General features: G+C 34.3%; 1 protein-coding gene across 1 annotated transcript in view; it reads right to left on the bottom strand.

Moving 5' to 3' along the window:
• The window catches only part of LG03H14orf39 (linkage group 03 C14orf39 homolog), a 44,435-nt gene extending 35,580 nt beyond the window's left edge, over positions 1-8,855 (bottom strand). The window contains exons 1-3 of the mRNA XM_074329229.1: positions 8,680-8,855; positions 6,924-7,050; positions 2,936-3,025 (exon numbers count right to left, since the gene is read on the bottom strand). Of these exons, the coding sequence (XP_074185330.1) occupies positions 2,936-3,025; positions 6,924-7,050; positions 8,680-8,770 (308 nt within the window). The 5' untranslated portion in view covers positions 8,771-8,855. The remainder of the gene's footprint in view (positions 1-2,935; positions 3,026-6,923; positions 7,051-8,679) is intronic.
• Between the last annotated feature and the right edge of the window lie 8,834 nt (positions 8,856-17,689).

The raw sequence follows: 17,689 nt of genomic DNA, 5'->3' as shown, positions 1-17,689 counted from the left end.
CTAGAAGAAATGGATAAATTTCTAGAAACATACAATCTACCAAGACTGAAGCATGAAGAAATAGAAAATCTGAACAGATTAATTACTCCTAAGGAGACTGAAGCAGTAATCAAAAACCTCCCAATGAAGAAAAGCCTAAGACCAGATGGTTTCACTGATGAGTTGTATTAAACATTTAAAGAAGAATTAATACCAACACTTCTCAAACTCTTCCAAAAAACAGAAGAGAGAACACTCTCAAACTCATTTTATAGGGCCATCATTACCCTGTGACTAAAGCCAGATAAGTTACACTACAAGAATAGGAAATTACAAGCCAATATCCCTGATGACTCTAGATACAAAAATCCCCCAAAAATACTACCAAACTAAATTCAACAGCATATTAAAAGGATCACACAACATGACTAAGTGGGATTTATCCCTGGGATACAAAGATGGTTCGACATACACAGATCAATAAAAATGATACACCACATTAATAGAATAAAGCTTTAAAATCATATGATCCTCTCAATAGATACATAAAAGGCATATGGCAAAATTCAACAACTTTTCATGATTAAAACTCTCAACAAACTGGGTAAAAAAGGAATATATCTCAACATAATAAAAGCCATATCTGACAAGCCCACAACTGACATCATACTCGGTGGTGAAAAGCTAAACCTTTTCCTCTAAAATCAAGAACAAGACAAAGGTGCCACTCTCACCACTCATATTCAGCAAAGTACTGGAAGTCTTAGATAGAACAATTAGGCAAGAAAAAAAAATAAAGGCATCCAAAGAGGGGAAAAAAAAAAAAAGTAAAACGGTCTCTGTTTGCAAATGACATCACCTTATATATAGAAAACTCTATGACTTCACCAAAACAACTGTTAGAACTAATCAAGAAATTCAGTGACGTTTCAGGATACAAAATTAACATACAAAACCCGGTTGCATTTCTATACACTAACAATAAATGATCTGAAAAAGAAAACAATCCCATTTATAATAGCATCAAAAACAATTAAAATATTTAGGAATAAATTTAACCAAAGAGGTTAAAGATCTGTCCACTAAAAACTGTAAGACACTTGATGAAATTGAAGAAGACACAAATAAATGGAAAATATCCTGTGCTCATGAATCAGAAGAATTAATACTGCTATAAATATCCATGCTACCCAAAGCCGTCTATAGATTCAATACAATCTCTATCAAAATTCCAATGGCGTTTTTCACAGAAATGGAAAAACAATCCTAAAATCTGTATGGAACCGTAAAAGACCCCAAATAGCCAATCAATCTCAAGAAATAAAAACAGCTGGAAGCATGATACTTCCTGATTTCAAACTATGCTACAAAGATATAGTAATCAAAACAGTGTGGTACTGGCATAAAAACAAATACACCAAAGAACAGAATCAAGAGGCCAGAAATAAAACCATGCATATATAGTCAACTACTATTTGGAAAAGGAGCCAAGAATACTCAATAGGGAAAGAACGCTCTTTAACTAATGGTGCTAGGAAAACTGGATATCCACATGTAAAAGAATGAAACTGGATGGATTTTTTTTTTAATTTAAATAAAAATATTTTTATTTAAACATTCACCCTATCTTTTGATCACATCTCATACATAAAATCTGAAAGAAACCGAACTCATAGAAACAGAGAGTAGAATGGTGGTTGATAGGGGCTGGCAGGTGAAGGAAATGGGGAGATGTTGGTCAAATGGTACAAACTTACAGTTATAGGGTGAATTAAGTTCTGAAGATCTAATATACAGCATGGTGAATATAACAATACTGTATTATATACTTGAAAGTTGCTAAGAGAGTAAATCGTCAATGTTCTCACTACTAAAAACAAATAGTTATGTGAGGTGACAGATGTGTTACCTAAACTTACTGTGGTAATCCTTTCACAATATATATATGTATCAAACCATCATGTTGCACACCTCAAACTTAAATAATGTCATATGTCAATTATATCTCAATGAAGCTGAAGAAAAACTAGTAAAAATGTAAAAAATAAAAATATATTGCTCTCATCCAATTATGCTAAAAATAAAACCATTTCAATTTTTTAAATTAAGTGAAATTATAATGCTTTTTCAATTTTATAATGCTTTGTTTTATTATATTCACTAATTACATTTAGTCCCCAAGACCAGGTGATTTTACACATAAAATAAACCCACACAAATATTGGTATTTATCTATCAGAATTCAACAACCCACTAAGTTAGCACTCTGAAAAACAGAAGTTTGATATAAAATATCCTTCAAAAGTCAATATAGGTATCCCCCACTTTTTGAAAGTTCGCATCCCATCACTTCACTTTTATGAAAGACCTACATCAGTACCTGTTTTCGCTCACCAAAAGAAATCCAAAGAGGATTTTCAATTTTACGAAAAAAGGCAAAAAGCAAAAACAACGTTTAGTGTGTTTTACAGCCAGCTGTTGTAAAGGCAGCACTGCACCCCAGCAGCAAGGGTGGCACTGCCAAGCTGAACTATGTTCAGTATCAAACATCAATCCGCCATAACCTTGAACTGTCTGTAAGCATCAATGCTTTATCTCGATTTATTTTGTGCATTCCCTTTTTTACTATATGTTAGTGTTATTTTAGGTTTTGTGTGTTATTTTTGTGATTTGATAGGTTACTTTTTAGGTCTGTGAATGCTCAAAAATGTTTCCATTATATAAAGCAATGGTAACTGCTTCTTCGTTTTATATCATTTCAGCTTACGAAGGTTTCATAAGAATGCTCAATTTTGGGGTAGCAGGGGAAACCTGTACTCCAAATTGTTCATAAGCTAAATCTACAGATATTACCCCAGATGTTTGCCTGTAACAATTCAATGACATTTTTACAAAGCATATCCTATTAATACTAATTTATAGAATTGATAAGCTTAAATTAATATATATACTGTACTTGTCTTTTTCAATAGTTTCTTGATAAATAGCAAATTGTTCTTGCATATAGTCTTCATGTTTATGAAAAACATCACATGTTGGCTTCCAGCTATGGAAAAAAATTACAATTAGCATCTCAGAATGATAAACAAATTTTAAGAGATAATAAAAGTGAATGCAACCATTTAAAGATACGCAAATCTTTCTCTTCCTGGAGAAAACAAGCTAACATAAAGAAAAATATTCCCATCTCCCATCACCAACCACCACTACCACCCTTCATACAATCAATCATACGTATGCTCAAATATCAATATTTGTTAATTTTTACATACCACCTATTTTGGAACCATGACTAAGGAAGAAGAAAATGTGACATGGCTGGACTGTGTATTGCCATGACATTTCTAGAATATACTCAGCAAGGCTGCAACATCAGGCTTTCTTTCTCATCATAATTCTAAGATCTTGGCTGAGAAAGTCTTTTGGAGTAAGCATTCAAAGAGCTAGGACAGAGCTAAAGAAAGACTTTTTCTTCCTCCAAAACTTAGAAAGTCAGGTTGTTATACCTTCCTGAACTATAAGGATATAAACTAGTCCAAAATGAATTATGAAATCAGATGGTAAGAATAAAATATTCGCATTATACACTTTGTTTCATTACATGACTCAAAAAACGTTATCAATGTGAAAAATCTAAAATTAGCATACACCGTGGCAGCTTCCATTCTAAGTGCTGTTCAAGTATTTCCTCTAGGTCTTTTTTAATCTTTTTTATTTTTTTCAGATTCAAAAAGCCTACATGGAAGCACAGAAAAGTATATGTAAGAAAATAACTATCATTCATAGTCTCAACCTTGAAAAATAACTATTAATAAATTGTTTCCAGACTTTAAGTATACATTTTAACATCTTTGAGATTATATTCACATATAAAAATGTATCCTCCTTTATCACTTATTGTTAAATTATACACATTTTCATTGTCACTAGGAATTCATTGTAAACGTTTTAATAAATAGCGTGTTTCCCCAAAAATAAGACCTAGCCGGACCATCAACTCTAAAGCATCTTTTGGAGCAAAAATTAATATAAGACCCAGTATTATATTTATATTACATATTATATGTTATAAAAGACCCAGTCTTATATTAAAATAATTTTATATTAATTTTTGCTCCAAAAGATGCATTAGAGTTGATGGTCTGGCTAGGTCTTATTTTGGGGGAAATACGGTATATCATATTCCATAATTTATCTAACCATTCCCATATTGTTGGCCATTTTTGCTTAATCAAAATTTCTCTATTGTAAACGGAACTTGTACTTAAATATTTGTCTGAATTTTTAATAATTTCCTTAGAAAATATTCTCCCAAATGGATGTAACCATAAGGTCAAAGGTTATACATATATACTTTCTAAGTATTTTAAAAACTGCATAATAAATACATGTTCAATGAAAAGACTCACTGTAGATCTTTTGATGTACATAGTTCTAGACATTTTTCTATATATAAATACTCATATACATTTACTAAATTGGATTCACATATGAATGTTTTATTGCTTTGTTCAATTTGTAATATACTGTTAACATCTTTCCATATCATACACATACACTTATATCATAATTTTATTGGCTGTCTACTATTCATTTATATGAATATACCAAAGTTCGTTAAGTAATTGAACATTAGAGTTGTTTTCAATGTTTTCCTATCACAAAAAAGGCTGAAATAAACACCGTTATACTTACATCTTTTGAGAGAATGCCTATTTCCTTATGAAAAATTCTCAGAAATGGAACCATTTAATCAAAAGTCGTGCTTCTTTTTAAAGCTTTTTAAAAAGTATACTGACATATCCAAAAGATTTATACCAGTGCAGTTTCCTATAGTCTATGAGAGGTAATTTCCTTATTCCTTGGCCAACGCTCGGTATTATCTTTCTTTAAATTTATACAAAACTTAAAGTTAAAAAAAAATAGCATTTCATTATTGATTTAATTTGGGTATCTTTGATTACTAAGATCGAGCATCTGTTCACATGTCCATTAAACATGTATTTCTTCATTTTGTATTTACCTGTTTACCTTCTCTACTCACTTTTCAAATGGGGCTTTTGTTTTCTCTTATTAATTTCCTCAAGTACTTTATATTTTAAAAAATTAACCCTTATTTGAAATTTTCACTACCTTATCCTTTTGCCTTTTATATCATTTTGGGGTGTTTTTCTTTTTAGTTTGCATGTAGTCATATTTATCCATAGTTTCCTATGTGATTTCTACCTTTGGTGACATATTTACAAAGGCCTTCTTCTCTCAAAGATTATACAGTTCCCTATTTTCTTCCAGTACTTTCATGAATTCATATTTCACAATTAAATTTCTAAACCAGCAAGCTGAAATCACAAACTACAGGTGTTAATGGTATTAAAATCAACAGATCCTACTAACTGTCCTCAGAATTCAGCAGAGCGTAAGTTTGTATAAAGTACAGTACATCTTGGACACAGCTGGTACCAAGCGGAAACTATCAATACTCTTCCAGTACCCATTGCAGCTAGTTGAAGGAAACCACTGGTAAAACCTACTATAATAAAACTTACTATAATAAAAGCTAAATAAAAGAATAAGTTCAACAATATATACTTTTTTATTGATCTGACTGCCAAAGAAATTTAAACATTGCTAATTCCAGTGTTGGCTAGGGTGTAAGGAAGTAGAAACTCTCATACATTGCTGATGAGAGTATAAATTAGGATAATCTTTTTGGAGAGCAGTTTGGCATTGTCTATCAAATGTTTAAATGTGCATACTCTTGGTTCTACCAAATTCACTTCTTGGAGTTCATTCTATAGCAATAGGTCTATAAATGTGGAAGGATACCGGTATATATGGCTTATAACAGGGGAAAACTGGAAATAAATGTCTATTAATAGGAGAATGATTAAATAACTTAGGATACATCAATATTATAAAATACTATGGAGCTGTTAAAAAAAGAATGAAATCTATACATAATCATTACATGTATAGTACCATTTACATAGCATATTGTTAAATTAAAAAACAAGTTGAAGAATAAGTATGGTATGATCCCATTTTTGTAAAAACATACATATATAGATAGTTGTATACATAAATATATGTAATAATGATGTTAAATATTTATTTAAAAGGTCTGAAAGGATGCTCACAACTCTTAGAAGTGATCACTATAAGGAAGAGAACAAGGTGGAGGTGGAAATACAGGCAGGGAAAAACTTTTCACTCCATACGTTTGTATAGTTTCTGAATTTTTATAAGTATGTGTTACTTTTACAAAAATTAAAAACTAGTATAAAAAACGTAATGGGATAAAAACAAAAAAGGCTTGTTAAAATTTTGAACAACAAAATATTTTAAAACAAGTATGGTTCTCAAGTATAGTACTTAATACAAGACAATGGTCTATATAAAATTAAACACAGAAAACTAATATGTTTAACTTTTGTAAGTATTTGTAATATACAATAAAGTTCCACTAATAAGTCTTTGTTTAAAAATGTATGTTTTATTATGGATTTAACTACTACAATCCACAACCTGAAGCCATGTTGAAAGAATTCTTAACATATTGAATACTTTTATTTTGAAAAGCTACTAATTTTAGGCTAGATTCCACTAGACAAAATAAGGTCTTGAAAATTCAAAAATGGAAACTACTTCAAATTTATTTACGTAATAGGAATTTTATATACTGAGCCTAGATTAGTCAAAAGTCTGTATTTATACTAACTGGATCTGAATTAGAGGGATCTTATAGCATTCCTATTTTTCTTTTGAATCTCCTGTGATCCCTTTTTATAGTGGCATGTAACAGGCAATTTAAGACTTATTTAATTCATCCTTGTGCTAATATAAAATATTACTTTAAAACAGCAGTCTTCAACTATAACCTCAGAAACCTTGAATAAAAGAATTTAGTGACAATTATTGAAAGTTCTTTTCTTTCAAATACTCACTTACTACAGTTGTCTTTGATCTCCTTACTATGTTTACAGTAATGACCAATTTCCTCATCTGTTGTATTTATAGTTTCATGTATCTTACTAATAGTTGCTTTGTTTTGTTTAATATCTTCAAAGCTTTCTGGAAAGAGGAAATATTTATTTTCTTAAGGTTGAAATAAATTACAATAAACAAATCAGTAGGAAAAAGAGGTATAGCAACTTACCTACAAAGAAGAGAGTCCAAGAATAGAGTCTCGGAGTGGAAATGAGGCAATGGAAAGGGCCCTATACTGAAAAGCACAGAACCAGGACAAGACTTGCTCCTAGACCCAGAAGCCAAGGATTTGGGTTTGGGTTTAAAGAGACATAAATGTCCCCTTTAACGTAAGAGGGCTAGATTAAGTGATATCTAAGATCAATGGCATCTTATGATGCTATGAGTTCATGTAAATATTTACTAATATATGATATTAACAAGAGATTTGTTTTTGACAAATGTGAAATTTCTATTCAATTCTATGTCAATTATTAAATGCACCTTCAACTCACTCACTTGTTACTAGTGACTAATACAAGATACAAATATAGTTTCTTAAAAAGATTAAAACACACTTAAGCTTATTCAAAATGTCTTTAAATGTAAGACAAGTTATATGTATTCCTTATATATTTCCTAAGGAAGAAATACTATAATTACTTTGATTTGATTTTAAAATGGTTTAATAATATTTGAAATAAAAATGACATTTATAATACACATATAAAATAAAATAAAGGAACATCTGTATACCAACTTAAGAAATAGACTGTTACCAGTTCCTTTGAAGTCCTTTGTATAACTTTGCTTAAGTCTATCACTCTCCCCATCCTTGCAGCAGTAACCATTATCCTGAATTCTGTATTCATTCACTTTTTAAAATTGTTCAATCTCATATGCCCTCATCCATATACTGTTTAGTTTTTCTGGTTTTTAAACATCTATTTTTATAATGGAATCACATTGTATATATTCTTTTGTAACTTTCTCTTCCTTTTAAAAGATTATATTCCTGACATTCACCTATGTCGTTGAATTTTGCTAAAGTTGATTCGTTGCTGTATCATAAAGTATTTGAATTTATAAATACATATACTCCATTTTGTTTATCCAATAATTCGTTGGTAGAAATTTGATGTTTCTAGTTTCATCAATTATAAATGTTTTTGTGAGAATTCAAAAAAAAAAAAAAAGATTAAAACAAATCAATATTCTATTTTTTGTTGCAGAAAAGATAACCAAATTCTACCTTTTAAAAACTAAGAAATTAACAGTTCAATTTTCTTTTGATACCTCTTATGTAGAATCTTAAAATACTACCTTTATGCAATTTGCTTTGCCATTTCACTCATAACATTATTTTTCAGTATTATTATTCCTGAAAATATGGCATCCACCAATCCTGTCCCCTGACTTTTGGTGATTTCTAAAAAAGATAAATTCACTCAAATGTTTGAAATAACCTGTGTTATTTGAGAAAAATAAATTTTCAACTTCACTTAATTGTCATTTCAGCTTATAGCAAAATTCTTCAACACAAATTAAATGCTGAATACAGAATTTTATTGTTAAAAAACTGTAGTTAGGGTAAATACCTCATTATTAGTCACTAAATAAAACTGGCACAAAAGTTGTAATGTCAACTATAAGTTACCTAAACAGGCAACTGCATATTACCTTATATGCCATATAGAATTAAAAATTAAAATGTCTTCATGCAAAAATACTTACTATTAATTCGTTGAATCATATCTTCTTTAGTACGTATATCTTGCTCATACTGGAAAACTAAAATAAATAATTTTTTGTGGCTTCCCTTCATTATGAAAATACCAAACGATAATACAAAGTTACCTATTTCTTTATTTTCATTTTATACGTACCAAATTCTAGCAAAAGTCTGTCCAAACTGACAAATAGGCTGTCATTCATCTTGGATACTACGTTAAAAAAAGAAAAAACATTTTTAAGTAGGGATTTTCTGAGGTCTTATGCAAAACAGTATTTATTCACTAACAACCTTGTTAATATAGCTTTATTACAGGAAAATGTGAGCAGAGAACCACATTAATTTGAAGGAAGAGACCCCTTCAGCCTAGTACCGGGCATTGACCTAGTAGGCACTTTAATAAATACTTGTTGAACGTGACAAATTTCTGGGGGAGGCTTCATAATGTTTATATGTGACATTACAATAAGTCATTGAACATTCTGGAGTCCACAGACATCCAGATTTCTCAAAAAGATACACCCTTTATAATAAATCTCTCTGAATATGTCCTTTCTGGGCGTGTGTACTACTACGAGTAACAAGGTTCCCACAGAAAGTCCTTCACCAACAGCGAGGTAAAACCTAAAGGTACAGTGCGATTTTACACTTCCGAATTTACCACCAAGAATCCAAAAGTGGAGGTTTTCTCTTAAAGGACGGCCAAGTCACTTTACAAAATACGCCTGAGGCGAGCTTCGTATCGCTGGTTAACCACAGATTCAAGGAAGGACTCTTCCCGCGCGTTTTGAGGCAGGAAGTTCGCTCTAGAACCAACACTCTCAGAGCCTACAAGCTTCCCCCAACCCGAGTCCACCCCAGCACTCCAACCACGCGGCGACGCCCACTGCTTCGCGCGGAACTGTGGCTGAGAACGAGACCACGGGCCCGGAAGCCCCCAGAACACGACCTCCGGTCGTACTCCGAGAACAGGGCTAGCCAGCGCCCCGGCCCCTGCAGAGCCGCCTGCCCAGTGAATAACCGCCACATACAGGTCCCTTTCCCATCCACCTCAACGGCCATACTGGGACCTGAATGTAAACTCCCTTCCTTCCCCGGGTCCCAGATTCCGCTCAGGGTCGAGCTCCGGAGACGCGAAAACAGACCCCCACTCTGAAGGTGCCCCAGCCCCACGTAAACGAACTGGGCCCCGCCCAGCCACGCCCTGTCCGCGAAGCCGAAGGTGGAGCGGCAGATCGCGCAGAAGAGCGAGATCCCAGTCCCCGCGAGACCAGGACTGAAGCAATCACTCCTTCCTTCCGGGGCCAAGCGGGAACCACCTTAAAGCCCCCTAAGTGGATCCTGGAGTCGGAGAGGGAGCCCTAAAAGGAGGCGTAGGGAACTTGTGCGGGACTTCCCATTTTCTTGAAGACAAGTGTTTTTTTAAGACTACTCATTCTTCTTGTAACATAACAGTTTAAAAGATAATTTTGGGAATAGGAATAAAATTGATATTAATTTTAGAACAGTAAACAGCTCGAATCAATCACCAAAATTCAGTTTTGCATTCAGTATTTTTCAAAACTTCATGAAAAGCCGTAAGATTTCAAATACATTTTCATTCAACAAGCATTTTGAGAGCGAGTCAAGTTGTTTCAAATAAAATGCATATTAACATTTTCTGTCCAAAAATACTGTCTTTAATCTATGTTCTTAGACTTTGATTATACAAAGTGAAATAAAGAGGGGAGAGGCGGCCAGAAGGCTCAGTCCGTTACAGCCGGATGGAGCTCTCAACAATAAGGTTGCAGGTTCAATTCCCGATTGTGATGGTGGGCTGTACCCCCCTCAACCAAAATTGAAAATGGCCACTGGACTTGGAGCTGAGTTGCACCCTCCACAATTAGATTGAAGGACAGCTATTTGGAGCTGGTGGGCCCTGGAGAAACACACTGTTCCCCAATAAAAAAAATTTTTTTTTATTTAAAAAAAGTGGAGAAAAAATAATTTAAACAAATTGCCTTAATTATTGGTATATTTCTGGTGAAATGTTTTTAATACTAAACGATCTAAATAATTGCTTCAATTTACCACAACCTAAATTGTTTCACAGATTATTAAAATGAAAAAGAAACTTTCAGAAATTTTTTCTTGCTTAAGTATCTCAGATCATATATGCATAACCAATTTTATTATAATGTAATATAATGTTGCTCATTAGTTAGCAAAAGTTAATGTAAAGTTTGATGACATAAGAGATTTAGCAGCTTTATTCTTATACTTGATTATAATATATTACCCTTTTAAGGAAAGCATGAGAGAATGAATATGAAGGCTTATCATTTAGTCTTGCTGGCATTACATTGCTATGTCTGTCAAGAAAATTTGGTAGGTCTAAAGAGTTGGTTCACTTCAATTTAACAGTATATTTTCTTACAAAAATTTGTGGAAACCTGGAAACACCAACGTACTGAGACATGAAACTCAATTTATTTGCATTTAAATTCACATCTTTGCATATACTAATTACTCTCACAAAAATATATTTGAAGTCTACCAAAATCACTACCACCTATCCCATTCCAAAATCTCTTCTGGAAAGCAATAAAGATGATGTTCCATCTACTGCAGTGTTTTAAACAAATTTTATTCTTCCTTCTAAATCCTCCCAATGAAATATAGTGCTCCATTTGAAAATTACAGAACCTGGACTCAGTTAAATATTTATCCTAATAAATCATTTTCTAGGAAAGTACGCCCGTAAAAATCTCTCCTTACCTACTATTAGGAACCTTCTCCTCCTGCTCCATACAGACAAATCAGAATCTGAAGAAATTATTTAAACCTGCTGTCCATTCTAATGGCACTGTATTCCTTTTCAATTACTGTTAAATGTATCCAACGGAAACCACATTTCCTACCTACAATTCCTTTTCACTCCTTTCCTCATTGACTTTTTCAACTCAACTGCTATCCCTATTACATTTAACTGCTTTCTCAGATAATCAACAAAAATTCTTGCTCCAAATCTAATGGTCTTTTCTAAGCTTTATTCCCCCTTCTTTTCTCTCTCTCTCTTTTCCATATTTGGTCCCATTAAAATTCTCTGCAATCCTGACTTACAAGACACTACTCTCTTCTAGTTCTCCCATCTCTCCTACCTGCCTCTTTGATTTTGGCTCCTACTTCTTTCCCTCTCACCATGGCTACCCAACTATGGGCTCTTATCAAAGCTTTTTCTTTAACTCTACCCATCTTTATACTCTTCTTTGGATTATTCATCTATAATGGCTTCAGTTCTTAACTCTATGCTTAAAACTCCCAAATCTGTATTTCCAGTTCTATCCTATTGTTTCAAAATTATCCAAATATTTACATTTACATGCTTTGCCATCAATCTTAGTTTAATGCTTTATCCTTCTTCATTTAATAACCTCCTACTCATTCTTTAAATATCAACTCAAGTATCACAGCCTCAGCAATACCCATTATAAACTCTCAAATTTCATGTATTTATTCTTTATAGCCTTTAACATGGCTATAATTCTACATTAATTGTATAATTATTATATCAATATCTGTCTTATCCACTATATTCCATGAGAACAGACCCAACCCGCGTCCACCTCTCCCCAACACTCACAAACACCTTGGCAGCCATAATAAATAGGTTACAGCAGTAGTTTGTCATAATGGCTATAATCCAAATTCAATTCACAAGCAATTCCAAAGTAACAAATGCCACTTCATTTTAAGAACAGTCCTTATATGAAAAACAGTCATAGAAGAGGCAGCAAAGCAATGTGAATCTGCTAGTACAAATTTATTTACATGAATAGCAATCAGGTCAATGGGAAAAACAACAGGCTTAAGGCTTAAGGTGTGCCAGGATTTTCAAATGTGCATTATTAAATTTACAATTTCATATTAAAACAAAAACTCATTCTTTGTTTCTTCATTTGATTCCCTGTGTTGAGATTAGTGCTGCTGACTTTCCTGGCCAAATTAGGTTTATGCCTGCATCATCTCCTAGAATTACCAAGGCCATAAAACAAGGGTTGTTGTTTAATAACTCTGCTGTCCTTTCTTGACAACAATCCTAATGCTAGTGGGTTTCCTTCTAAGTGTGTGCAAATCATATTAGGCTAATGCAAAATACCCAGCTTTTTTTTCTTTTTTTTTTTTTTTTGTAGCTCTTGTATACATCATTTAATGGTAGTCTGACCCATCCATTATTTTACTGCTCATGTGTATTTGATTCTGTTTTTAGTGCAAATCTTCTTCTCTCAAATATGTCTACTTACTTCTAAAATCCTATTAAGTGGGATTTTAAATTTTAATTTATTTCCCATTATTATATACTTCATGCCACATAACTCTTTAATTTTATTCCTTTTTAAATAACCATTATATCCCCAGCACAAAGCCTGACATGTGACAGAAATTCAACAGGTACTTCAGTTAATGAATAAATAAATGAATGAGAAGTGCTCAAAATATGGTTACATCATTTCACATCTGGATTACTGTAACAGATCAGGAACAACTCCTCCCCTTTGACCTATCTTATATTCTTCCTATTCCATCCTTTAGCAATACTAATTTTTCTTACATCTATTTCACCATGGTACTCATCTAACTCAAAAGAAATTAATGATTACATTTTCCTCTGCTTCAAATTAGAATGCCTCTGCTCTATTTTAAGACCTCCTATAAGTTGACTTCAACTTTATTTCCTAATAAAATCTCTCATTTTAAACAGGCAAGTTCCCTCATTGACCCATGAAGACACTATGCTTATTTCAGCCTTAGTGGCTTTGTGTTCAATGTTGCCCTCTACTAGAAAGTTTCTTCTTCTTGACCCAATCAAGAGCTATCCATTCTTCAGAGTTCAAATTCCAACTTCCTCAGAAAGCCTATCCCAACTATTATAGATATTCCTTTTCTCTGAAATCTGTGGCACTTTCTCTGAAGTCTGTGGCACTTGTGTAGTACTTACACAGTATGCTAAACACTGGGGTTATAAAGAAAGTCCTTGCTCTCAAAAACAGCTCCATTTGACTATGGAGACAGATATTGATGGTTATGAATACTATAATAGAGATGTACATATGTGATTAGGATGAAAGTTTGGGGATATTAAATCAATGACCTCAATGACCTTTATTTCAAAATCAGTCAGCAACTCTGTATCAGTCAGGGTCCCAGCAGGAAACAAAATCACCCCAGAAGATTTAAGTGAGAAAACTTTAGTAAAGAGACAACTTATAGAGGTATGGGAAGAGGACAAAGTGTATGGTGTTTCACTCCAGAAAGTAAACACATAGAAGCCCAGATTCTAGCAATGGGTTTCTGTACAACACTCTGAAAGGCTATATGGGGGGCAATCCATACTATAAAACCATCCACTCCACAGCAGAGACCAGAAAGGATCTAAAGAACACCAAATGGATCCAAAGCCCCATCTACTCCACCATGAAGTCATATTTGCCCCATTGCCATAAAAATGACATTTAGAGACGCAGAGGAAATCGAAAAGATTTAGTATTTATCTGAAAAAGACTGAATTATCTAAAAGAAACTTTTAAACTGGCAGTAACTAAGATATCTCTCAGAAATTTAAACTTGTCCCCCTCATACCCCACTGCTCCTGGTACCTAGCTCCCATAGGTCTCTCTCATCTCAGGGATGGACACGTGACCTGGCCAGGAATGGCCTGGACAAACACAGCACTCCATCTCTAGGGCTGGTCTTTCCTTAAACTGTATGTGTAGAACGGTAGAAGAAAAATGTCTCTCTGAACTGGTGAACTCCAAAAACCTTCTAAAGCTGGAGCAGCTGATAATTATCTTTCTCAATCATATGGAAAAACCTGCCCTATAATGAAAGCAACACAGATGGAAGCAAAAGGAAGATATAGCGTCAACTACCCCTGCACTTTCAGTTCTGTAAGTCAATAGATTCCATTTTTGTTCAAGATAGTCTAAGTTGGGTTTATATTACCTGCACCTATAAATGCAGGAAAGTAGAGATGATGAAATTTTGTGTCACTATACATGCCATTTGAAAATTTACTTGCATTAAATTTCCAAGCATCAAAGTCAATTAAATTTTCTTTGTTTTGTCTCCGATTGATTATAATCATGCCATGCTTTATTCAGTTTGTTTCACATTTGATCCATGATATCTTGTACAAATTTTATTTTCCCTGGAGTTTCTCATTGCACCTTTCCCCCCTACATACAGAAGAATCATGTATCTTCTTCACTATATCATTAAACCCTTCAGGCTCATTACTAATTGTTGAATGCACTAGCATAACTTCTCAGCCCAGAGTAAGCAGAAACACTCCACTTTGAGAGACCTATACCTTTCCAGGCATATCACTCAATTTTATTAAAGCCTATTTCTTAGGCTGCAGTCTGGGTGCATTCACAGGAGTGGGGGGGGATAGGAGAGCCATTATCATGGCCCTTTTCTAGACAGTTCTTGAAGCTCTAACCTCATTTTCTGCTCCTCTTCCCTTTCCAATTATCTTTATCTACCAACTCAGGGGGACTCAATGGAAAAAATTCCTCATTCATTTTAAACAATAGTAAATGTTAATTATTGTACAATGATGCCTTCAAAATCTATGGAGTTGTATAGGACTTAAGATCTTTACAATAATAACCTCAAACCATGATACTTTTTCAGTTATCCTGTCAGCTTTTCCTATGTGAGAAAACTATAAAATTTTACTAAAGGACATAAAAGAACATTTGAATAAATGAGAGCCATTCCATGTACCTGAATGGGAACATCCAATGTTGTAAAAATGGATTTATCTCAAATTAACTATTTATGTAATGCAATTTATTGGAGTAGGTCAAGAGGACGTGACTACCAGTTGACCTACAAGCTGGATCCAGGTAATTGAAGGCTCCTCACTTCCTCCCCTGTCCTTAAAATATGTGTTCTGCTTACCATTACCACAGTGGGAGCCATTTTCAGGGATGTAGCCTTGAAAGTTGTTATGAGGCCACCTGGACTGAATATGTGACTGAACCCAGTTAAAGGCCTCTATATGTATAAACTTTTAAGATTTGGTAGGTGGGTGTGGAGCTCTACTCACCTTGTGGCCTCCCAAGGCAAGCCTCGTAATTAAGTTTCCTTGCTTATTAAACCTGCCACCTACCAATTTTGGGTAGCCTACCACTTTTTAGGTCTCTCGTTGCTATCCGTGTACAGGGGCCAGTTTGCAAACTGACAATGCACGAGCTAACCAGGGGACTAAATAAATGGGTCTTGGGAAAGAGACAATGGGAGAAATTCCTAGTTGGCCATTGACCTCTATGTGAGGAGGGGTGGCATGTATGCCAGATGTTTGTGGCCTGCCACATGAGTATGAGGATGCCCCCAAAATGCCAGCTGCTTAAATGCATTTGAGAAACTGAATGTAGCACACTATATCAAAGAAGGGGAAAAAAATATGTCCAACTAGAGGCTGAAGCTCAAGTTAGAAAGTTGGAACAAGAGCTGAAGTTAAAGAAGAATGTGCAATTGTCTACTACTCTGCTAGCTTCAGGGCTGGCAGATAAGGCAGAAGAGCAGAATAATAAGTTGAATACTTTAGTTGATGTTTCGCAAGGCTAGGAGGTTACAAATTGCCAAGGATTAAGGTCTGAGTGCTTGTGACAAAGCCTGACTAGGATGCTAAGAGGTAGAATCCCTGAGAAAGTGCGGAGAGCAAAAGGAAGGATGTGGTGATTGACAATGAAACAGACCGAGTGCCCCGTGCCATCCAATACATCCCAAATACAAAAGAAAATTTTAAATAGCCTTAGACTTCTGATAATAGAGAAATACACCCTAAAACTCCTAAGGAGAAAACTTTCATTCTTTCTCTGCCCTTGAAATAGTAAATCTTATCATGTCTGAAATGTAAATACCCCAGCAGATAACTAGGTAAAACACTGCCCATGATTGCCTGAGACTGAAGGGAAAAAAGGAGGGGGGTGAAAGAGGTTTTTAAAAATACAGACTGCTATATATGGTCAAAGGATGTGGAGTACAGCATAAGGAATAAAGTCAATGGAATTGTAAGAGCTATATACGATGTCAGAGGGGTTAATAGATTGGGGATTATCACTTTGTGAGGGGTGTAAATGTCTTACTATTACATTGTTTTGTACACCTGAAACTAATTATATATATGCTATAGAAGCTCCCTTGCCCAAAATGTAGTCCAAACCCTCCATAAAATTATTGTAAAGGACAAATACAAATCTTAAAAGTCTTCTCCACAAATGTTAGTAAAACCTTTTAGCCATATGAGGGGGTAACCTTAACTTATTCTGTCTTCCAGAGACACATTTAGAGTGAACTGTTTTTATAAACTAGTGAGCTTGTTGCTGTACCTGATTCATGGCTAAACTTTTGGAATGAAAGCTATGGGGTCTCTGTTTGTGTCTGTATGTTTATGAATGTCTATGGATATATGTTATGAATATGTGATGTTTTTCTACCTCCAAAGGGTATTGACAAAATTAATTTGTAAAAGAGCTGTATTTAACTGGCTTAAAGAAAAATAATCTTTAATATCAATAGTGTACTTATGTAAAACTGAAACTTAATTTTCTTTCATCTTTTTTTTAAATAATATTCCATTGTGTGCGTGTGTGTGTACCACAATTTCTTTATCCATTCATCCACTGATGGACACTTATTTTTTTTTAAGGGGAACAGAATTTTATTGGGGAACAGTGTGTACTTCCAGGACTTTTTTCCAAGTCAAGTTGTTGTCCTAGTTGCAGGGGGCACAGCCCACCATCCCTCGTGGGAGTCGAACTGGCAACCTTGTGGTTGACAGGACGCATTCCAACCAACTGAGCCATCTGGGAGCTCAGCAGCAGCTCAGCTCAACGTGCCGTGTTCAATCTTAGTTGCAGGGGGTGGAGTCCACCATCCCTGGCAGGACTCGAGGAATTGAACTGGCAACCTTGTGGTTGAGAGCCCACTGGCCCATGTGGGAATCGAACCAGCAGCCTTTGG

The sequence above is a fragment of the Rhinolophus sinicus genome, linkage group LG03 (genome assembly GCF_036562045.2).
Source record: "Rhinolophus sinicus isolate RSC01 linkage group LG03, ASM3656204v1, whole genome shotgun sequence".
Lineage (NCBI taxonomy): Eukaryota > Metazoa > Chordata > Mammalia > Chiroptera > Rhinolophidae > Rhinolophus > Rhinolophus sinicus.
This window is presented reverse-complemented; position numbering and strand designations above follow the sequence as displayed.